The sequence below is a fragment of the Parasteatoda tepidariorum genome, chromosome X1 (assembly GCF_043381705.1).
Source record: "Parasteatoda tepidariorum isolate YZ-2023 chromosome X1, CAS_Ptep_4.0, whole genome shotgun sequence".
NCBI lineage: Eukaryota > Metazoa > Arthropoda > Arachnida > Araneae > Theridiidae > Parasteatoda > Parasteatoda tepidariorum.
Window position 1 is genome coordinate 49,386,003 of NC_092214.1, and position 25,302 is coordinate 49,411,304.

The 25,302-nt window shown below is 28.1% G+C and overlaps 1 protein-coding gene across 4 annotated transcripts in view; it reads right to left on the bottom strand.

Annotated features, from left to right (window-relative positions):
* Positions 1–12,972: 12,972 nt before the first annotated feature.
* LOC107456091 (abnormal chemosensory protein 6) overlaps positions 12,973–25,302 on the bottom strand; it is a 75,554-nt gene continuing 63,224 nt past the window's right edge. For all 4 annotated transcript variants that reach the window (XM_043051136.2, XM_071187633.1, XM_071187635.1 and 1 more), the window contains one exon: positions 12,973–15,022. In XM_043051136.2, coding sequence (XP_042907070.1) covers positions 14,141–15,022 — 882 coding nt within the window. In that variant the 3' untranslated portion in view covers positions 12,973–14,140. The remainder of the gene's footprint in view (positions 15,023–25,302) is intronic.

A 25,302-nucleotide genomic window follows, 5' to 3' on the forward strand; every position in this document is an offset into this window, starting at 1 on the left:
TTAGAATATTTCCAGTCTTTATAGAAAAATTATTCGTCAAGTTTAGTAGTTTTGCCGTTGTAGTTTGGTAAGTGAAATTTGAACAGACTCTTGCTGATGTTATTATATCCAGACGCCTTGTCGTTTTTCAGTGGTTTTATTATTCTTTTAATCTCACAATTTGTTCATCAGTGATTTGAAAATTTTATGTACATTGTTACTAACTGGTGATATTTTGAGGGTAAATGAAGGTATTTTGTTCTCATGATTCATCTCATTTGTTTCTTACTTTGATTCACCAAACTTTTCAGACTCTTGTATATATATGTATTTTGTAATTTTTTCACAAGATGCAACAGTCAGACTTGTTGAACCATTTTATAAGTCTTTATTATAAAGAATTAAAAGAATCCTTATTGCCTATTTTTCAGTTCATTTTTGGATTATATGGTGAATCAATATATTGTAATTAATCGTAATTATTGATTTTCTTAATTTTCATTTTATTTCAATTCCAAAGTTTTGAGGTTCTTAAAATGTATCTATAATTAATAGGTATTTCTATATCAACTCGATATGTAACTTAGTAATTCTTTACTGCTAATTAATTAAATAAACTCTTTTTTTTATAAATTCTCACAAGTAGTTAAAATAAGCATTATAATCGCAAATTGTATTTTATTTCAGAACATCAATATTTTTTTTGTATTTCTAAACATCAATCTTTTTTCATAATTGCATTTTATTTCTGAACAAATCATACTTTTTAAACAATCAGACAATCATATCTTTATCCTAATCATGTTCTGATTTGATCATAAACTAATTTTTAATTACAAAAGTGCCAGAAGGGAGAAAAAAAAACTTAGAAAAGATCATTCAGCAAATTTAATTACCAAGAAAAATCTACTTACTTTTAAATGCATTTTCGGAACGCGAGTATTGCTCTTTTTTTTCTCCAACTTTTGTCAGCATATAGCTAGTTAGTTTCGGTAAGTCTGAGTGAATTCCCCTTTCTCCTCCTTTCAGACTCAACGAAGCGCTATTGTTAACAATGCTGAATCAAATTAACGCGCGTTTCAAGTAGAGGCGGGAAGTGTACCTAATCCCTTTTTGTTGGATCATTCAAGTCAATAACGAGTCCCCAACCAGTGGATTACCTATATCCCATGGGTAAAGAGTCACAAGAGGAAATGTCAAGGGGAGATACACGGTGAATCCTACTCTTCAAACCTCTACGATTACAAGAGGGTGGTTGCGCAAACATTCACTACATCCTATCAAACCCCCACCCGCTGCGGTAGTGGTGATTTTATTAAAGGCTATGTTCCCGAGAGTCGATTATTATTTAATGGTTGTTCCAGTCTTTTCATTGCTCCCTTGTAGTGCATAACAATGAAAAACCTGTAGCCTGGTCAACAAACCGTGATCAACTAGATAGGTATCATTGATACGATAACATATGCCGACTTTGTTGCATTTCCATTCATTAGCTTTTGTGTGTTACGCTTGTTGGTACAATCCCTCTTTGTAAACGGGATTTCTCCACTGATTTGTATCTGAAAAATAATATTTGAAGCATATATCTCAGTATTATAGGATACATGAATGCTTATATGTTGTAGCCCTTAGTGTGCATTGTTGAATGCAATGATACATCTGTTTATAAATGAGTAAAATGTTTGGAAGATTCCAGTTTTATCACTTTCTTGCAGAATTTATTTCCGTTTTAAGGTTTTATTTACTCAAAAGACTCATTTATTCATTCATTTAATAGTTCTCTAGGTATATTTTCTCACTGCACGGAGAAAAAAAATTCTGTTAAAATTACAGTATTGTAGAGTAATGACAATACTGGTAAAAAAAAAGAAACGAAAAAAAAGCATAATTTCGGTAGTAAAAATCATAATATACGGTATTTAGATGTATCATTGCATTGATCATAAGCAGATGTATCATTGCATTTTTGAATGAAATCTGTTTATAAATGCTCAAAATGTTTGGAAGATTCCAGTTTTATCACTTTCTTACATAATTTATTTCCATTTTAAGGTTTTATTTACTCTAAAGACTCATTTATTTAATAGTTCTTTAGGTATATTTTCTCATTACGCGGAGAAAAAAAATTCTGTTGAAATTTCCGTACTGTATAGTAATGACAATACTGGTAAAAAAAAAACGAAAAAAAAACAAACAACATAAGTTTGGTAGTAAAAACAAATTATACGATATTTAAACCATTCATTTAATAAATTTTCATTTCATCTATGGTATGAAAAGAAATTGCAGTTGCTCCTGTTTTTTATTGGAAAACCTACCGCCTGGTTAACAAACCGTGATCAGCTAGATCAATTTAGATAGGTATAACTGATACGATAACATATGCCGACTTTGTTGCATTTCCATTAATTAGCTTTTATGTGTTATGCTTTTTGATACAATTCCCCTTTGTCAGCGGAATTTCTTCACTGTTTTTTAATCTAAAAATTAATATTTGAAACATATATCTCAGTATTATAGGTTAGATGAATGCTCTCAGCATTAGATAATCGGAATGCGTATTTGTTGTTTATAAATAAATGAATGCTGAATGGTTATATGTTAAAGCTTTTTGTTTTCATTGCTGATTTTGCTGAAAAAAATTTGATCAAGGAAAATGAACAAGAAGAATCTAATAAATAAAATGTTATGTATAGAATTAATCCGCAAATTTCGAAAATATGTTACCACATATTTTGCAATGGTTTATTAATTTTGAACATGTTTCATGGAGCCACTGCATGCACCTTCCGCCTCTTGTCTAATCATCTTTTCTAAATTTGGTATTATCTACACCACAGTCAACACATTACTGATGTAGGTAAGGTAGAGGATAAAGAGGTTCGAACACCACCATTGTAAATTGAATTTTTTTTCTTAAATTTCACTATTCTTTTTACTATTTACAAATTTACTAAATTACAATTTATTTTCTCAGTTTTGCTAACATTTTTTCTAAAGTTTTTAAAGGAACTAAGAAACCTGATACATCTATATATATTTATGAAAAGTGGCCATCTCTCCTAAAGTTGAAGGTGAGATGATCACCAAATTTATAACGAATCTCCACCATTTTATTCCTTTACTTTTAACTCTGGAACAAATATTGAACTAATATATGCCTTAAAGGTCAATCTAGATTAAAAAAATATAAACAACGCATTGAAAAGGAACAAAATGCTTAATTCACGGAAAATATTTGAACCGTAAATAAAACTTATATTAAAATTTTACAAGGATTTTATAGTTACAGAAAACTAAGCTTTGTCCAAATTGTTAAGCGATTAAACTGCTCCCTGCGAAACTGCATTTCTTGCCATCTATTAATAAATACCGAAGATATTCAGATTTGGCCATGTCTCCTCTATCGCCATTTTTCCTAGACTTATCCTATATTTTTCGGCAGGAAAGGGATTCTATATTTCCTCCATGTTACCATATGGAGATTTATATCAACGGAGTTTTCTTATCTATTGAGTAACTAATAAATATTTTTGGTTCATTTTATTAATTTAAATGTGTTCTATTGTACCTATTTATTGAATTTTGAGTTCTATTTTTATAAATAATTTAAAATTTTAACTTTGAAAATGTTTTAAAAATACGAACAATCTGAAAATTTCTTCATTATCTAAAATTTACTAGATTTTAAGTTTAAAACTAAGAATCATTTTAAACTTTATAATTTTTTAAATATTATTGGAAGTATTTTTTTCTATTCTATTGGAAGGATATTTTAAGAATATTTTTCTCCAACCCCAATGATTTCAAATTTAAGAAGCTGCGTATCATTGGGAATTAAGAGTTACATTCCCAGAGTCATTTCATCATTCGTAAAATAAAAAAATTATTTCAGAAGAAAATTACAGGTAAAGAATAAAATTCGTGGCTTTTCATGTATCAAGTTTCAGTTAGTTGCTTCCAACATTTATATAAAGTAATAATTTAATAAAGTAATAATTTATGCAAAGTATGCGTCAGTAAAGTAATGCGTCATATACCATTTTCGTTAAAGTAATGGGTCTTATTTTCATGTCCAATTAAAGCTGTAAAAACCTGCTGATTTTATTGAAATAAAAAATTCGATGACAAAATTTGAAAGTTTAAAAGGTACTTGAACAAAACATATTTTAAAAACGAGATTTACTTAGCCAAAACCTACAATAACTAAATCATATCTTTTGTATTTTTATTCTTGCAAATTCAAATGATCTAATTATTATTTAACAACTTATTGATGAAAAACTATGTATACTGATATTTACTTAAAATAGATTACCATCGTATGGTGTTAGTTAAATTACTTCTTAATTTAAACATTCTGACTCAATCTTGATAAAAAATTAATTTAAAATTAAATTCAAAAATATATGCTAGAATCAATATTATTTTTTAAAAACATAACGAATGACAAATTCAAATAATAGAAATTGTAGTTTTAGAAGGAGATAATTTTCATACAACTGTTACATACATTTCTTTTTATTGTATGATTCTAATCTGAAGAATCATACAAATATTTCAATTTTTATTTACATGATAATGTAATTAACATTTTGGAATTATAGCTCTTATATTTTGAATCAAAGATAATTTAAAACAATACAGTTAGTATATATCAGCAGTTAATTTGCAATTCATTTTATAAAATTCTGCATACAAAAAATTTAATTTTGTCTTTTACTTTTTACCTTTTGAATATTGTTTTAATTATTTTTGTCATAATTTTATTCTTCTGTATTTAGTTAAAACTATATGTCCATCTCAAATTCGGTAGCAGGGATGTCTCTAACTTTGACTACTTTTCAGTTGAGTCTGTAGAGCGACTTTGCAAACTATCTAAATAGTTAGTTGTCTCTTATTTCTAAGCGAGCATTTATATACTTTGGTTTATTCTTGTTATTTATTTCTGATTTAGTCATGTTTTTTATTTCTATGTCATTTTAATAATTAATCTTACTAATATTAATAAAATAATAAAGTTTTTTAAAATATTACTAGGGTTGCAATAAGGATTTCAAAAAATCATGAGCTGCTGTTATTTTTTATTGTTATGCATGAATTTCTGTGATAAATATAAAAATAGAAATGAATATTGTTATTCTTTTGTAAATACGATTTTTCATATACTTCTTCTTCTTCTTCAGCGCGACAGCCCCTTACAGCCTTGACTGCCTCAACCACGCGTAGCCTCCAACGCCTCCTATCCATGGCGACTTTTTTCCAGCTGTTAATCTTTATTACTTTGAGATCTTACGTAGTGTCATCCAGCCATCTAGTTGGAGGTCTTCCTCTGGCCCGAGATCAAGAAGGATTTTACTGCATTGTTTTATGGACCTCTCCAAATATGGCCAAGCCATCTTAATCTATTGCTTCGGATGACCTGCACCATCTGTGGCTATCCATAGAGTCTATATAATTCAAAGTTATATCTGATTCGCCAACAGCCTCTTTCCTGTACTGGGCAAAAATATTTCTATGGATTTTCCTTTCAAAAGCAGCAAGAGTACGCTTAGTGTCTGCATTTAGTGCCCATGTTTCACTTGCATAGAGCAATACAGGTAGAATTAGAGTCTTGTAAATTTTAATTTTGGTTTTTCGATTGATTAGGCTTGATCTTAATTGCTTTCTTAGTCCAAAGAAACACTTGTTTGCCATTTTAATTCAGTTGTCAACTCCTGTTTTTATGCTGTTTTGATCATTGAATTTTTCATATACACTGTAAATAATTCCGCATCAAGTTACTGTGAAATTTTACAGAACAAAAATTCTGATATATTGTAATTTTTGCAATAATAACTACTACAAAATTACTGAATTATTGCAATTAACTAAACATTATTGTAAAAACTATTTTGTAAAATTTTACGGTAAAAATGTGATTTGTGACAGAATAGATTTTACGGAGGCTGTACTCACAGTGCCAATACATTTTGCTTTAATTTAATGCACAATTTTTTTTTTAATTTGATTCAATCTAAGTAATCTTTTTTTTTATTTGATTCATCAATTGATGTAATTAAATACTAGCATACATGCTAAAGTCGATACTTTTTTAACAAATAAATAAAGTGACAAATTCAAATAACCGAAATTGTGGTTTTAGAAACAGATAATTTTCATTCATTTATTACATACATTCTTTATGCATAGATTATTTTAATTTGAAGAATGGTAAAATATTAAAATTTTTACTTACACGATAATGCAGTTAATATTTTGGAATTATAGCTTTTATATTTTTAATCAAAGATAATTTAAAGTTAAAACAGTTAATATATATCAGCAGTTAATTTCCAGGATTTTTTATGAAATGCTTCATGCAAATGATTTAATTTTTGTCTGCTTTTTAATATATTACTTTAGAAAAATTATTTTAATTATTTTTTTGTCATAATTTTATTGTCTTGTGTTTTAGTTGAAACGATATGTCCGTCTCTAATTTGGCAGCAAGAGCGACTTCATAAATGATCTGTACAGTTTGTTGTCTGGTATTTCTAAGTACGCATTTCGACCTTTCTTCATATTTAGATTTATTCCCGTTTTTTATTTCTATAACATTTTAATTAATGATATTATTAAGGTTTCTCATAAGAAAATTATAGGATTTTACTAGGGATTGTTGTTTATTTGTTATGTGCGAATTTCAGAGGTAAGTATGAAAACATAAAAATGTATTACATTGTATTCTTTTAGAAATGTGATTTTTCACATACGCTGTAAAAAGTACCGGCACTCAGGGTGCCAGAAACTTTTACCGTAATATCTAATTTTACTATAAAATTTCAGGGAACAAAAATGTATTTTTTTTGGTTAATATAAACTTAATTTTGAAAAAATTTAAGATACATAAAATTAAATTTTGAAAAATTTATCTATTTCAAATAAAAAAACAACTAATAAGTAAGGAAATGAGATTGATTTTTCTCTCTTCCGTTTTTCTTTCAGTGCAAATTTTAGGCACGTTGCATACAGTAGCTTTTAAGATGTTACTATTCCTTATAGGAGGACTTTTTTTTAATTGTAGCCTTGCAGCTGCGTTTAAAAATTCTTCATTCCTAATTACCATGGTCTGGCTTATTCTTGATTTATTAAATTAAAAAAGTTCTGCTTTATAGTGTTCTGAAGCCACCCCAGCATATTGCAATTCCCAAATTGTCTTATTTTGCATTCAAGTCTTAAAGTACTAATGTTTCACAATAAAGCTTAGAAAAAATAAAAAACTAATGAAACGCAACATTGTATTTATATTGCAATTGTAATTATTGTATTATATTGCAATTGTAATTACTATTACAATTCATCAGAAAAAAATTAAGACGCATTGCTTTTTTTCAATGTTGCAAATAAGTACAATTTCAAGGATTTGTTGTTTATATATATATATATATATAAANGAAACATGGAAGAAGATGTGAAGAGTTTTTGAAGGAAAAAAAGAAAAATTTAAAATTTAAAAAGTATTCAAAACTTTAAAAAAAAACCGAACAGCAAAATGAAGAAAAATTATGATCTCGTCAACAGCCCACATGATTATTACCGAAAAAAGTGATTTCTAATATTATATTAATATAGCCAAAGCAAAATATGTAAATACAATAGTATGATAACTGTTTTGATATTCTATTGTATAATCTATTGTATTGATATATTTTGCTTTAGCTACATTAATACAATATCGTAAAGCACTTTTTTTCGGTTATAAACATCTGAGCTAGTAACGAGATTATATCTTTTCCTTAATTTTTTTCCATTTATTTCTTATTTTTTGAATACTTTAAGAAAAATTTTTTATATATTTTCTTTACCCTTTTTTTCCTTTAAAAAAATCGTTACATCTCCTTCCATGCTTTCTCTACATTTTTTCAACTTAAATATATATATATATATAATATTTACATTACTCACCACTAATTGAATTGTTAAAAAAATTTACGTAAAAAAAAAGTTTGAAAGACAAGTAGCAGAAAATGGGTCATTCTGTTGGAAGCAACAGTGCCATGATCAGTTCTCAATGAATTTGTGAATGAGCTATTGAGTAAATTTTTTGAATTAAAAATATAATAAAATAAGTGCAATTATCTTAAGTTCTTTAAAATTATTAAGTTCAATTTGTTCCTTTTTAAAATCAGGTAAAATTTTAGCATTTTGAAACGTCAATTGGTTTAAATTTTCTGCAACAAATTACTATCAAAAATATTTTCAAAACTCCCAAAGTTACGATCTAGTTTATCCTAGCTCCAGAAAAATGAAACCGATTGAACTTTTTAATGACATTACAAACGTTAAACGCGGTGACAAGTTTTAACGTTTAGAAGCCACCTTGTCACCTCCGAATTAGAGACAGACCTTATGTATATGACGTAAAAAATATTTATCTAAATTTTTCACATAAATAAGAAGAAAGTGGAAAAAGTTTGTAAATTAAAAATCTGCATAAAAGCTATTTGTACTCTGTAAATCTGATATTGAAAACGTATTATGCAGCAAATAGATAAATTTTTAAAAGAAACACCAAAAGCACATTTTCTGAAACTTCATTAAATATTGCTCATCTTACAGTTCTGCAATTGCACGGGAGTATATTTACACATCAATAATATATATATATGTATATTTAAATAGTTTTGAATTAATAACTTCATTGTGATTGTGATTTTATTTTAATGATCACTTTCAAAGAGAACAAATCTTTACAGCTTTGATTTTTATTTTTATAAACTCCTTTATTACAATAATACTGATTTTCATAAGTGTATTTGCATTCATGGGACTCGGGGTACTTTCTGTAAATTCATTTTTTGTGTTAAAATTTCTGGTAAAATTTGATTTGGTACTGTCATAATGATTTTTAGAAAGTAAAAAAAAATGATTTTCAGCTTTAACTCTTCCCAAATTTTTGAAAAATTCTTTTTTGCAAAAATAAGTCTCTAATAGTTTTACACAAAGAATAGACATTCATAAAACTTAAGCAAATCAAAAGTGTCAACTTACTAAAACTGCCTGATTTGTCCGATTTGTTTTTAATGACTCTTAAGCAAATTTGTATTTTCAGCCTATTTCACTATCTCCGGGCCATAATTCCTTGAATTTATATCTGATTTTCAGCAATTAAAATTTTTAGTCTACTAAAGAGTCATCCTTGTTTCATTTTAAATACTTAAAAATAAACAGTTTAAATTCAAATTTATTTAATTACCAAAACTCTTTGTTAATGTGCGTAGTTTGAAGTATGATTAAAAATAAAATATCGAATTCAAAAAACTGTTCTTTAAAATTCTTATAAATTTTAAGATGTAAAAGTCAAAGAAATATCTTTAAATTATTTTAAGGCGAATTTAATGAATGTCTAAATGAACTAGTTGCATGTGAAGCAAATGAGATTTAAATTTTATTATGATATTTCGAAACATTTTTGAATGCATGATCATATTTGAATGCAAAATCTAAATATTAAATCAAAATTTCAATTTCTCATTTAAATAAAACTTTGATTTATTTAGATTAAAATAAATCACTTTGAAGAAAGCCACAGGATCAAAATCTGATATGAGATGACAAAACAGGAAATTTTATTTGCAGTGAATTGTACTAATTTAATCAGATCCATGAGTTTTAATATAGAGAATTCAGAAGCTCATATCCCTCAAGATTCAATCTCCTTACAAAATCGCCGCTCGTGTGCTTTTTAGAAGAAATGGCAATTTTAGAAGAAAGAGAATTAAAACATGAGGTAAGCAAACCTCAGTTCTCATTACCATTTTCCTGACTCTTAATATGCATTTGTTTTATGACTGAAATGAACCACAAGAAGTTGCTAGCTTCAGAATCGAATAATCTCTCTCTTTGCTCAAGTAACTATTTGTAGAAGAGAAAAGCATTCCACCTTAGCCTTCTTAAACTTTAGGGGATTTCGCCTACTTAGCATTCCAAGCCGAAAAGAGCCTTTTCGAAGGTAGGCCTGGCCTAGTGATTAGCATGGAGAATCCTGAGGTTACAACCGTGTCCCTGAAACCCTCCTTTTCCCTCTACTCTCAAGCGCGCGAGCATAGGATCGTAATTAGCCACGGCTCCTCCATTCGTAGGGTAAGGCAGAGTAGGAGGAGGGGTAGTGTCAGGGAGAAACAAACCAAGCAAAAGGCAGAAACCTTTAAACTAGAAACACCGTGAAAAGGCGCATTTATAATTCAAGCGCTGCATTCATAATTAACGAAGAAGGCTTGTACTAAATACATAATGTAGAGATATCATCCGTTAATGCAGCATGTGCGCGTCTGAGAGGGGGATGGGGGGTAGGAAGGGCAATAGGGGTGGAGTAAAACTGTAGCGTGTTCGAAGTCAGATCGTTACGCTGGTAAGGAACAACTGATTTAGGAAGTGTCCCGTTATTGGATTCGTAATCGAGTAAGGATGAGATTACCTGGGAATTCCGCCTAATTAGCTTCCAAAACCTTGCTTGAGGCTGTGAGGGGAAAAAGACGACGATAGAAGACGAACCCACGCTCTCGCCAGCTTTCAGAGCGTCCGTCGCTATTTTTTTTAATTGTATTCCTCGAGTAAATACCTATTGAGGGTTAGAAAAAAAGTATTAATCATAGTACCGTCGTCAAAAATTGTATTTCTTACAAACGCGGAGATTCTTTGACGTAGCTGGAATTCTAATTAGCGAGTGAAGAACTGATAATTAAATCATAATCCTGTCGAGAGCGGAGGCTGGGTTAGATAAAAAGGGAAAAAAATTAGAAGGAAGAGAAGCTAATTTGAAAATAATGGAAGTCGATGTGTTAAAATTATAATCAAATTTTTTGCTAGGGAGTAAAAACATGAAAAATCAAATTTTAGCAAATTTTAACAAGAAATAATGGAAATCTAGTGATTTAAGGTTAATTATTAATAAAGTTTTTTTTTATCTCACATTTTATAAAAAATTGTAATTACTTAAATTTAAGCTTTTGCTTCTGATGTAAATTAACAGGATTATAAAAACAACAACATTTTTCTTTAGATGTCATCTTTTGTAAGAAAAAAAATCAGATTTTGATAAAGTTTATTAAATATTCAAATATTCAAAGCATTGACTATGTCTTTTCAACTAACTTTTAAAATAATTATTAAAATAATTAATCAGATTCATATATTCCTAAGGGAAAATTCTTAACTGAATATTATGATCTTGCCGATCACTCAAAATTTAAAGTAATTGGTGTATCCTATTTGTAAATTAAGTTATTTTTTAGAATGGTCGTTAACTCTTTTCACATTCTAGAATGAAATTAAATCTAATGTTGAAACTAAAGAATTTGTCGTAAGACTAATTAAGGCGCAACCTTTAATGTAGGTGCTGACTTTTTTACAACTAACTTAATCATTTCTAAACCTATATCATAATTAAGTTTCATTTTAGCGGGAAGAGTGTAGTCAAATTTTAAATTAGCTCACGAGTTTGTTAAAATTCATACTTGAACTAAAGCACACATAGTTCGTTACTAAGTCACTTGTTTTCTTGGATTAGTTTATTAAGCAATTTTGGAATTCAAGTCATACATTTTTATTTTAATTAACTGTTTGGTAAAACTAGTTCCTTAAATTTCTCTTATATGGTAAGGTTCTTCTCAATTATTTTGTGACTGACTATTTATATTTAACAAATTACTAAAGTAATAAATCCCATATTTATGTCCCTGAAAGAGAAATAATAACAGAATATTATTATATTGAAGATGTTTCCCGATATCAAGAAATTGGTGCATTTTTATTTTGTAACTTAATTTATTACTATAAGTAATCATCTACTAACATTTTACACCCGTAAAGTAACAAATCTTTATTTTTGAAAAGTTCAGTTTAATTTTAATGTAGCTCATGTGTTTAAATAAATTTAACTTCAAATTAATCTTTTTTTTTTTTGCATTTATATACTTTTTATATGCTTTTATTTATGCAGCTTTTATTTCATAAATATTATTTTATTATAGATTTTATTAAAAAAAATTTTTTTTCTTAAAGTAAGATTTATCTTTTAAAAATAAAATAAAATTCAATAAAAGAAAATTAATAAAATAAAAATAACTTTCCTTAAAAAATATTTATCTTTTTATTGTGCTAAAAGTTGTATATGAATAACTGTTTAAATTTCTTCTATATGGTTTCATTTTTATCTCTATTTAAAAAATAGTAATTCCGAAATTCTTCTTGAAATTAGAATATTACTGAAATATTTTATATAGATCACACTAAGAAAATTTTTTTTTTCATTGCAGGATTTTTTTTATGAAAAAAAAATGAAAAAAACCCGATTTCAGATATTTTTGTATCACTGATCTCAAGTCTGCAATTGATTTCTCTCTCCGATATACAGTTTTCTTTCAATCTGACATTTTCAGTCTTTTTATTTTAAATGTACATGTTTAAAAACGTTATATAGAACATGGGTTCACATAAACGTTGCGACAAACTACTAAGAGAATCAGGGTAATGCAACTGTTTTGCTACCGAAACAGTTCGATTTTTAATGCACTTTAAGAGTATTTAAAGTGTTAAGCAAGTATAAAATTAGTACTTATAGTAATGAAACAACTTTCTGCCATTAACTATTTCCATTGGAACTTGAAGTTGATTAAAGCATTATTTATTGCAACATAAATTCAATCCTATGTTTTTAGAAACAGCCTCATTTTTTTTCCTTCAAAAATTAATTTGGACTAAAACGTTTGATAACTTTTCATATTAGGTTTTCATATTGTGTTAAAAATGCGTTAACTTTTACTCAATACAAGTTAATATATTCTTAAATATTGTCTGTGTTTCCCATGTCTTATATTTGGTTTAAAATTTTTAAAAAATATATGAAATAAAGTCATATGAAAAATAAAAATAAATAAATTACATGCATAATAAAAAAAGCTGTGTGCGCAAAAAATTAAAAGAATGTGTACAAAAGACACGAAACTGAAATTGTAGTAATTATATTATTAATATTGGACTTAATTATTTACAGTTCATAGCCTATGTACATAAAAATGTCAATAAACAAACAAATATGGAACGTACATAAATGATATAATGTTCGCGACATTTACAATATGTTATATAGACTTTCTTCTCACAGAGTTATGGATTTTCAGTAAAAGAAACAAAATATAAAGCATTTTAAGAATAAAATTTAAATGTTTTATTTAATAATGTAATGGATATGGACCTAAATAAACTAGATGCTAAATACTTGAAACATAATCAACGAGGAATAAAGTAAATAATATATAGTTTTAAATATATATTAAAAATATAATCGCGCATTATTTTTGCATTTGGAAACGAAATTTTAACATTATTTTTTCTTTTTTGCTTTTCTTATGCTCATAAATATTATTTCCTTAAAGTAATGACAAACTCTTAGATTTTTCATAAATATATTTAAGGTCGATATCCATTGTTTTATGCACCATATGTCAATCTTACCACTTAACAAACAGTATAACAAAAATTGTGTTTCAATATGATTTCATACATTCATAGCGTATATAAGACTTTCATGGGCACTGTCAGACGTTCATGAAATAGTTTATGGTCAACAAAAATATTTAATATCTTAAAAACAATTGTATAGAAAATTTTATGTTAGCTATATTACAGGTATAATGCCAACTACTTATATGCTACCATGATTTCTTAATTTTTGTTTGTTATTTAGAATTATAAAAGCTTCAAACAGCAATTAATTTTTTATCCAATTACGGCATGTCTTTTATTAACATTTACTTTATTGTTGAAACCTTATTAGAGAGCATAGCGGATGTGGATGGCATAAAATTTTTCGAAAGGAATTATAAACAATATAGACATGCCAAAAAAATATAGAAAGAATTTTAAAGTATGTCTAAATTTGGTTATAATTTACATAATGTATCTACCTGGACACAAACTGTGAGAATTGATTATTATATATGAAAACATGTGAAAACCACGTGGAAGTTCGCGAATAACGCACAAAATGTGAAACTGAACAACTCCATTTCTCACCTAAACCTCTTTGAAAAGCACAAGTCTAGGTAAAAACCACGATCGATGCGATTTTGTCACAGATCTAAAAGCTGTTGTTATGGCTTAATTGTACCATTCATTGCTAATGCTGCTGAGCGGAATACTTCATTCGTTTCTGTTTTTGTCTTTGATTGCAGAACCAAACTCTGACAACATTTTTCTTGAGGTCCAGTTTCTCCGCTATTGCGGCTATTTTTTCCCCTGAAGGTCTTGGTTGTACTGCAAAATATGCTTCAAGGGATCGTTTTTCTGGAGCGGCTATGGACGTTCTCTTACGCTTCTTTTCACCACTAGGCAACACACTTGGACCATCAGGCTCTCGCCTTTTGTTTTTTGCTTGTGCCTCAGCGGCCTCGAGCCAAGCTTGCAAGATAGGCTTTAGGGCAACCATGTTGTTATGGGATAGTGTGAGAGACTCGAACCTACAGATTGTGCTCTGAGAAAGGGAACCGACCCCTGGAAGCTTGAGGTTGGCGAGAGCTTTTCCTACGTCTGCTTGTGTGACGCCTAGTTTTATACGTCGCTGTTTGAATCGTTCAGCAAATGCTTCGAGCTCTCTGGGATCGGTATCTGCGTCGTGCATACCCATGGAAGGATGTGGAGCTAGTGGATGATGGTGAGTGGCCATCATGGTATTCATGCCATGAGAATATATAGGTCCATGAAGTTGAGGATGAGAACTAACAGCACTGCTTTCTGTTGGCATGGAAAGCGGAGGGAGAGAAGAAGGACAAATAGGGTCTAGCAAGTCCATAGCGTCCATTCCGGAGTGAACCATTTGACTGTGATGGGGACGTGTGTTGGCTGCTGCATGACCGGGTCCCATACCCGGATGATGAGCGTACATCATATCATGTTTGATGTGCAAACTTGGACCTCCTGTCGGACCATGTTTCCCAATGTCCATCGTAAGGCTGTCCGGTCTCCCAACTAAGCCATCATCAAATGCAGGGAAAAGGTTGCCCTGTAAAAATAATTATATCTTATAAAAAATGTACAAAGAGCAATATTTTTACATGTATATATATANTTATAAAATAAAATTATTAAAAAAATTTAAAAAAATACAATTAGAAAATTTAACAGCAAAAAGATATAAACTCGTCACAAGTTCGCACGATTATTTCCACAAAAGTAGTACTTTCTAATATTAGATTAGAAGTCAATTTCCAAATCAATATGTATGAATATAATAGTTTGAGTACTGTCTCTTATAATTTAATTGCTTCGTTAGATATTTTTACCATGTGGGTATTTTCAAGTTACTTCTTCTAAAACTTTTTAATATGGTTCAGCTGAATCTCCAAGATGAGTCTCCAATCTCCTTAATCTAAAGCAATATCCTTCTTTAGGTCAAATCTCAGAAACTTCGCATCTTATTCTATTATGTAAAGTCATCTATTTTGAGTCTTCTTCAGTTTCATGTTCACTGTTCTATTTTTGAGACTGTGTGGTCTTTTATTGCCTGTCTGGAAAGTTTTTTTTCGGTGAAATTCTCCAAATACCATTTTACTCCAAATACCAAAAGGTTCTTCCAAAACTCTTTCGACATACGAAGTCGAGCATATTACTAATATTTGTCAGTTATTTTCTTTCTTATCTAATCAGTTCCTTCCTAAAAAGCCACAGTCCTTATAAAAATGAGAAGAACTTGTGTCTTATATATTTTATCTTTGAAAAAATATATATATATATATGTATAGGGAAAAAATTTTGGTATAAAATACCATTATTCTGGTAAAAAACTAAAAGTATGAGGTATTTAAACCTTTAATTTGATCATTTTTTCAGTTCACATGGTTACGATTAACTGGAAGCTCCTGTCTTCAAAATTATAGTTCTTATAACCAAACAGCTAGTAAAAAATACAGCACTTAAAAGTACAATTAATTTAATCGAATAAATGATTGTCGTGCCATGCTCTATTGCATCGTGAATAAAATACCGAATTTTATCATATTTACCAGTTTTTAATCATTTATTATAAAAACATATTTTCGTGTTAATTTTACCAAAATTATTTCCAAAGCGCATTGTTAAAAATTACCGAGTTTTTTTTTGTTGTTCTCATATAACCAGAAGCATGGTAAGTTTTACCATATTTCGGTAGCTTCGATCATACTTTTTTCTAAGTGTGGAGGTTTGCTTAAATTTCTCTTTACCAGTTGCATCAGATTTACTTTCTTTGTTTCTATATCAAGTTTGTTATATTGACAGAAGAGAGGAAAAAGAGTAATCTGAATATTTTACATAAGCTATTTCATTGACTCTTAAAAAAATAAATAAATAAACAGAACTTTCCCTACTGATCAGACCCTTAGCCAAAACTTCGAGTTTGAATTTTAATATTGTTACAAAAATATATACCCCCCAGTTCTATTTATTGTTCTTTATGCATCCTAAAGAAACTTACCAACCAAAGTACTTCCATAGTTCAGAAGAATTGATTTGCAAAAATTAATTAATTTTAAAAAACTGAAGGAAATAATCATATGAAGCAAAAATAGCAAATATTTAAGTGCAGTGAAAAAAAATCTCCAATGAAATTACGGTAAAAACTACCAACATTCTGGACGCTGGTACTTTTTACCGTAATATCCATTTTTACGGAACAAAAAAAACTGATATACAGTAAATTTTTTAATAATAATTACTGTAAAATCACTCAATCACTCTAATTAAATGCTTTACACAGCAATTTTTTACAGTGTAGTATTTCCTTAATTTTGTTATAACAGCGGATACGGCCTTTTTCTTTTAAATTATAGTTCTTTAAAATTGTCGTGTTCACTTAAACACTTCGTTTGATGGATATTAGGAGTAAATTATCAATCGAAAAAAAGAGGCGGAACTTAATATAGAATGAAATGCAAATCTGTTTCTCTCTAATCATTTCAATTTATAAGGTTTTTCCACGAGTTTGAATATGAATAACTCACAAAATTATTCATAGGAAACCAATATCATTTCTAGCTATTTTAATAACAATCAAAAATTATGCGAGAATTATAGAAGCTGCATTATTTATTATATGGATATTAACTATTTTTCTCTTAAATGCTGTTCTCACGAGAGAGATTCGATTTTGATTATTGACTTGACCATTCACATTATTTGGCGATAGTTCTTGCTTATAAATATAATCATGCTGAACTTGCGGATCATGGAATATGATATTCCGCCCTCCAGGGCATAACCTAGTAAGAGGTTATGCTAATAATCACAATTGGGAATGGAAAAAGCATTCCAGTTTTTTTAATGGATTTGGATACCGTGCTTGGGAAGAACTCCGTTACAAACAGTACCAAGCGCTTTGAAATGATTGGACATTTGTCTAAAAGAGATTTATACATTGAAAAATCAATTTTTACACTATCACGAAGACCTCCAATTCTGTGTTATTTTTTTCTATTTTTATGGGAGCGTTACAAATAGGAACAATACACGAGTGGTTAGACTTATAACAATTTAGTTGCATAACATCTATCTTGGTTTATGGATATTTGGATTTATTATTTATTAATTTCGATTAATTATCTTGGCTAGAAACCAAGAGGCAAAATGTTAGTTTTTATATTCAAAATAGCAAGTTCGTTTTTCTGGAACATGATTGGATATTTTGTCTAAGTTTTTATTCTTTTGAATATCATTTATGCAGAAATGAATTTTAGAAAGTAAAACTGTTATAAAGTTTATACTGTTTCTGTTTGACAATATCTCATTAAACATTTCGTTTTATATTTCATCCTGTTTGTTTTGTTATTTTTATGCTGTGATTTTTCTGAATTTCAAAAATTCATTGTGAAAAATTTAGAAAGAAATTATTATTCCCCCATAAAGTTGGTTCTTGTTAAACTGATATCAGTTGTAAAGAAATACTGCATACTGGAACTATTTATAGTTATTATTTTTTTTAACATTTAATCGTAATAAAAGTCAAATTAATTTTACTTATATTCAATGCAAAAAAAAATTTGCCAATTGTATTGTCCAGAGTAACAATTTTATTAAATGTTAAATTAGAACTGAAAATTAAATTATGATAATTCTAAAAAATAAATATGATAATTCTAATTATAATTATGATAATTCTAATTATAATTAGGATAATTAAATAAAAAATACTGATAATTTAAGAGGAATTCAACCAGTATAATTTGTTTGTTGAAGGTTTTTATATTGAAATTCATTATCTTATTTAACATCAGATTTATTTATAGATTTATTATTAACTGCTTTTTTTGCATAGAAATCGGAATATAGAATCTCGTAATATATTTTTTTAAAAAGTGATCATGGATTGGTATTAGTTGACATGCATTGAATCTGCAGAAATATTTCTATTTCGCTCACTACACCTTAACGTTGAAGCAGAGAAATCAGTTATGATTTGTAAGTTTTTCGAAACTTAAACTGGCATCGTTTACTTTATTTATTATGTAAACGAAGCAGTCTGCACAGGAAACGTAAAATAATATTTGAAACCATGTAGGCCAAACAATCAGGATAGCTTTATTACTTTTGAACTCATTTGTATCACGATCATTTGTTGAGAATACATTTAAACGATCAAAGTCTTCATTACATAATGGCAAAATAGACCTAAAATAGATCATAAGTAAAATAGATCTAAAAATTAAAACGGAAAACCAATGCAATCATTTTATTCAAAATTATTTGCTGATAAAATAACACTGGGTTTACCGAAATGCAATTTTGTTTCTAAAATTTATGCTTAAGACTTTAAATACGTTTAGAAAGAAACAAACATGTTAGAAAAAAAATTTAATCTTTTTTTTATTGTGATTAGTTAGCACCAAACTTTATAGTTCAATCGCTTTCTTTAGCATTTTTAGTAACATCATGCGTAATGATTTTATAAATAAGTACACCGAGCGTATTTATTAAAATTTTGATGTAAAATTGTCTTTTATAACTCTAAGAAGATAGTGATAGATTGATTTCAACTCTTCCTCCATTTTTTGTGCTGTTTGCAACTGCATCTTTTCTTAATATATATAACATATTTGATAAAATATAATGCATGCATATAGTAGATATTAAGTAGCTAGTTCATGGTTATATTAAAACTCATTAGAGATGTTTTTATTTAACAAATTTTACTAAAAGCTTACGCTTACTTGGGACAATTTACTAAAACACTTACTTAAAGCATGGGCACAAAAATTTGCAAAACGCACGTTTGAGCTTATTTACAGAGGTAAAATAAGTTTACCCTTTGAGTACCATATATTTGTATTCAGTTTATCTAAGTGAATATAATAGCTACTTAGAAAAAAATTATGGTGAGGAAATTTAATAAAATTGTGAGTATATAAAAACTTTAGAGTAAGTTTTAGATACATAAATAAACTATTTTTAATATTAATTTGTTCAACTTGATAATTATATATTTTACCCTTCAGATATTAACTAAAATTTTAATTTTGCAATTCATGCAACAATACAATGTTTTTATATATTATATACATTTTATTAATTATTTAAAATGCAACAAAAAAGCATTTTTTATTAATAAAACTATAAAAAACAATCCATATTTTTTAAATACGCAATGAATATGAAAAGCATTTTAATTTATTTTACATCAATTAAAAAAATATTTAGATTCTTAAGTTGGCTTGAGAGCTCTACATAGCTAAAAGTTTCTTAAACTTTTGGCTAAAACAAACATTCAAAATAATTTTAAGTAATCGAATTCAACCGACTCCCTCTATTACCATTATAATAAAAGCATATGCTTCCATCTCAAAATACAAAAAGGAGCCATTTATGCCACTTAAAAGAATTTTCTCTTCATCGAAATGTCCCGCAGTGGACTGATCGTTAAGACACGGTTCCCAGCAGATCACCGAAATCAAGCATCACTGGCTACGGTCAGTGTGCGGGTGGGTGACCACTTGGATCGGTCTGCGTAGGGACCGAGGGTGTGCGGTATTGGTCCTCGTTAAACTGTGCTACCCTAAAGTGCTCGACTTCTCGCGCAGGTCGTCGGGCTACCGAAGCGGGGTGCCATCCCCACCGCAGAGGATCAAAATTGTGATGGCATGTCTTCGGATAATCCTCCGGGATATTTCCCAGACCGTCGCCAATAGCCCATTGTGCAGCTCTAGTACGACGTAAATTAACAACAACAACAACAATCTTCATCGAAATCTAAAGCTAATAACCATCACCCTAAAACAATAAATCATAACCCATAATTGTTTCATATTCCTTGCATAAATATGGAATAAATACGAAATTTATTGTAATTGTTTTTTACCTCAATTAAAAATTATATAGATTCTTAAGTTGACTTAAAATTCAATATAACTAAAAGTTTGTTAAACTTCTGTTTAAGTCAAAAAATAAAAAAAATTTTAAGTAATCGAATAAAGTCAACTATTATCAACTTAATAAAGACATATGCTTCCTTCTCAAAATACAAGAAATTGCTATTTATGCCATTTAAAACCATTTTCAGTTAATAATCTAAAACTAAAGCACTTCTTCACTATAATCTCCTTAAACAATAAAGCACATTCCATATTTGTCTCATATTCATTGCGTTAATACGCAATGAATATGTAATTCATTGTAACTGCTTCTTATCTCAATTAAAAAATAAATAGATCCTTAAGCTGGATTAAAGCTCAATATAGTGAAATTTATGTTAAACTTTTATTTCAAGCAAAAAGAAAAATAAAAGAAATTTTAAGTAATCGAATAAAGCCAACTCCAATACCCTTTTTAATAAAGACTTATTTTTCCTTTTCAAAGTACAAGAAAGAGCCATTTATGCCACTCAAAAGCATTTTCAGTTCATCTAAATCTAAAGCTAATAAGCACTTCTTCTCAATAATCATAATAAAACATAACCCATATTTGTTTCATATTATTTACGTAAATACGCAATGAATATGAAATTCATTGAATTACTTTTTACCTCAATTAAAAAATATACCGATTCTTAAGTTGGCTTTAAGTTCAATATAACTAAAAGTTTGTTAAACTTTTGTTTAAAGCAAAAAAAAATAAAAAAAATAATAAACTTTAAGTAATCGAATAAAGCCATTTCCACTACCATTTTAATAAAGACAAATGTTTCCTTTTCAAAGTACAAGAAGGCGTCATTTATGACACTCAAACGCATTTTCACTTAATAATCTAAATCTTTAACGTAATTCTCACTAAGCATGGAGCGGAATTTCATTCAAAAACTTTTTTTAGAATGAGAAATGCAAAATTCATAGTTTTCCCAGGCATTTTTCTATGCTAAAGCATTAAAGGAACATCGAAATATGTTCCCTCAGCATTTGAAAGCAACTTCTTAATTATTGATATCTGCCTTTTAATATTTAAGTGGCGATTTCGTTAAAAATTCATTCTCCTCTTTTGTACCCTGAAACACGTGTTTATGTTTTTCTTCATTCATCTGAGCTTTATGATTGCGTTTCGAAAGACATGAATCAATCTGAAAGATAAATGGCTCAGATTAGATTTTGATTCATTTAAATGAAATACATATGTTTAAAATTGCTAGGTTTTGAATTATTGTTAAATTAAACTCAAAGGATTAAAAATTAAGAATCAATTTTGCCTTTTGAATTATATACATCAAAAATAGTTTTTATTATCATGCTGCATTATTTGGTTCTATTTTATATTTACTGATAAAGTACTCACTTGAAAAGCAATTTTATTAGTAACGAATGATTTCTTTTTAAGTATATTAGAAATCTTGCTATCCTTTTGTTTGAATAATTTAGGATATTTAGACAGAACTTAAAGGATATAAAGAAAAGTTAAAATGTAAGTTAGAGTAATTTTGCTTCGAAGGATAATGAAATCATAATATTCAAAAAAAATTCAAATATTTTTATAACGTATTTTAAAATACAAAACCATTTAGAAAATAAATTATGATTTGATTTGACACACTTTGAATGATATTACCTAGCATAATATTAACTAAATAAAAATGAAAAAATTCAAAAGTTAGTAATATTTTTTGTTTTGATTTCTTGAGAAATGAAGACGCCTCCACACAGTAAAAATTTTCGGCTCCTACTACTGTAAGAAGTACCGGCACTCAGGATTTCGCTACTTTTTACCGTAAAACTTTACGGAAAAGAAAATTTAATATACCGTACTTTTCGCAGTATTACTGTAAAATCACTCAATTACTGTAATTAAATACATAATACTCTAAAAATTACGACATGAAATTCAGCGGTAAAACGGATTTTATGGTTCTTACAGCAAAAATAGAATTTATGGATGCTGCTTTCAAGGTGCCAGTATTTTTTACAGTAATTTGATTCGGAGTTTTTTACAGTACAGTATCATGAAGGGGTTATTCTTAATTTACTTTAACTTTGAGGTTAAAAATTAAGATGTAAAAAATTATCAGTTTTGAAAACATAATTTTTTATGGCTGCAAGTTTTCAAATTTCCGAGGAATTAGATTTAAAAGAATTTCCAAGCTTTTGACAAACGAGCGAAAATTATTACATTAAATTATTTCAAAACATATAAGAACTCGCCCTCAGTGCAGAGAATTTTTCAATTTCTACGAAGTAAATGTTATTCGAAGTTTTACACTAAATAAAACATAACTTTTTCAGTTATTTAACACACTGAATATACTCGAATCAAAACTTTTTTCCATATTTTATTTAAATTCAAAGAAATAAAATGAAGTAAATAAATAAATTTAAAAAATTAACTATTTTTAAACATAAGTTAAAAGATGATTACAAAAATCTTTCTATAATCATATTTCTTTCAATTCTGAGAGTTTTAGATTTTAAAAAGTAACATAACACATTTAAAGATATTTTTTGATAAAAACTAGTCTATGATAATAATAGTTTGTGTGTTGGACCTAATTTGTAACTATTTTTAACATAACTCAAACTATCTATTGAATTTTCCTGAATTAAAAATATGCGCATATTGAATCACATTTTAACTGTCAATACTCTTTTTAGTTATACAAAAGAAATCAAAATTGGCGAGGGATAAATTTTAAAATTTTAAAGTGTGTAAAACTTTAAAAACATTTCTAAGTAGACAAAGCGTTTTCAAAAATTATTTCTTATCCATAATATTTATAAATATACAAAAGTCCAAGCTTGTTTGAAGATTGAGATATGCGATATTTTCCCTATAAATATTTAAAATTATATCATAGTTATTGGCATTTCAAATTAATTAAGTTCTTTGAATTCTGTAGATTCTTATTACAATTCTGTATATTAAACTTTTTCCTTTAATTTTGCATTCCAGGAGCTTATACACTACACAAAATTATTCCGTGAAGACAGAAATATTATTTTATTTGAAAAATTCTTTATATACTCAAGAAATTAAATTGCGTTTGGAAATGTCTGTTTCCTTTACAAAGATAATCCATTTAGTTGTCAGGTTTGTTTTTCTTTCGAATGAATATATTTTTAAAACTTTTTGTGAATAGTTATGTACTGAAGTCGATGGTAGAAAGCGTTCTCAATCGTTTTACTACCCCAAGGAAAAATTTTAAGCAAAGCAGGGCGAAAGAAATCATCAAAACCAACGGGAAAAATTTAAGTAAATACAAACATATTTTGAAAGCATAACATTTACTAAACATATGATTAAATGTGAACTCTTTAATATTATATAATCAAATTATATTTCTATTCTTACACTCTTATATTCTTGAAATTGTTAACTAATACTGTCTAGGAAATGGAAACTCTATTCTTAAAGTGGTAAAAGGAGTAAAATTATTTTGATTTGCTTGAATATTGTTTCATATCATCATCGTACTTGTTTGAAGGAAAGTTTTTGATAAACACACAACTACATCTAGAAAATTGTAATTCTTAAATTTATTAGTAATTCCTGAAACCTAAAATAGTTTCTCTCATAACTAGGACTGGGCGATATTAGAAATTATATATCGTGATGCATCGTCAGTTTTGCATCGCGATATAGCGATGTATCGCGATATAGTATTTTTGAATTTCATTTACTTGTAAGGCACAGAAAGTCAGATTTCTATCAAAACTTCATTCTCAGATTGATTTAAATCAATTTATAAATATATATGTTATATATGTTGTATATAATATATTTCAAAACATATAAAGTAAGTATTTCATAACATATAAAGTAATATTTTAAGTAAGATTTGTACATTGTAGTCAATTTATTTAATATCTTTCTTAAGCAAAACACATATATTTCAAAACATATAAGAACTCGCCCTCAGCACAGAGAATTTTTCAATTTCTACGAAGTAAATGTTACAGTAAATGTCAATTTATTTAATATCTTTCTTAAGCAAAACACATATATTTCAAAACATATAAGAACTCGCCCTCAGCGCAGAGAATTTTTCAATTGCTACGAATATGTACAAATATATATGTTTTGCTTAAGAAAGATATTAAATAAATTGACTACAATGTACAAATCTTACTTAAAATATTTATTGAAATGTTTGTTTAGAAATTCATAATACGCGTAAAACAAAGTGTTAAAAACTTTTTTAAAGTTTTTTTTACAAATTAATATTTTCTTGTACTATTATGTAAAAATAATTACATAATTATTAAGTTCGATCGTAATGTTCAATTTCTAAATAAACCTTAAAAATTATTTGTATGTTTAAAACAAAGTGCTAAATAAATTTCAGAAAGAAGAAAAACGCTTTTGAAACACTATTTTTTATTATTATCATTTCAGTTATTATAGTTCATTTACGTCACACTAGAGCTGCACATGGGGCTATTAGCGACGGTCTGGGAAACATCCCTGAGAATGATCCGAAGACATGCCATCACAATTTTGATCCTCTGCAGATGGGATGGCACCCCCGCTTCGGTAGCTCGACGACCTGCACGCGAAGTCGAGCACTTTACGGTAGAACAGTTTACCGAGGACCAATACCGCACACCCTCGGTCCCTACGCAGACTGATCCAAGTGGGTCACCCACCCGCACACTGACCGCAGCCAGTGATGCTTGACTTCGGTGATCTGCAAGGAACCGTGTCTTAACGATCAGTTCATTGCGGGACCTTATCATTTCAGATCAATAATTAAACTTAATTATGACCGAATTATGAACGAAAAACAAAGTAGGATTTAATTTCTTAAAAATAAAAAAATTTTGATATTCGATAATGCATTTAGCTAATTAACAAATAATATGAAAAGAATATTTTTAAAAAAAAATTATTATACTCTCTAAT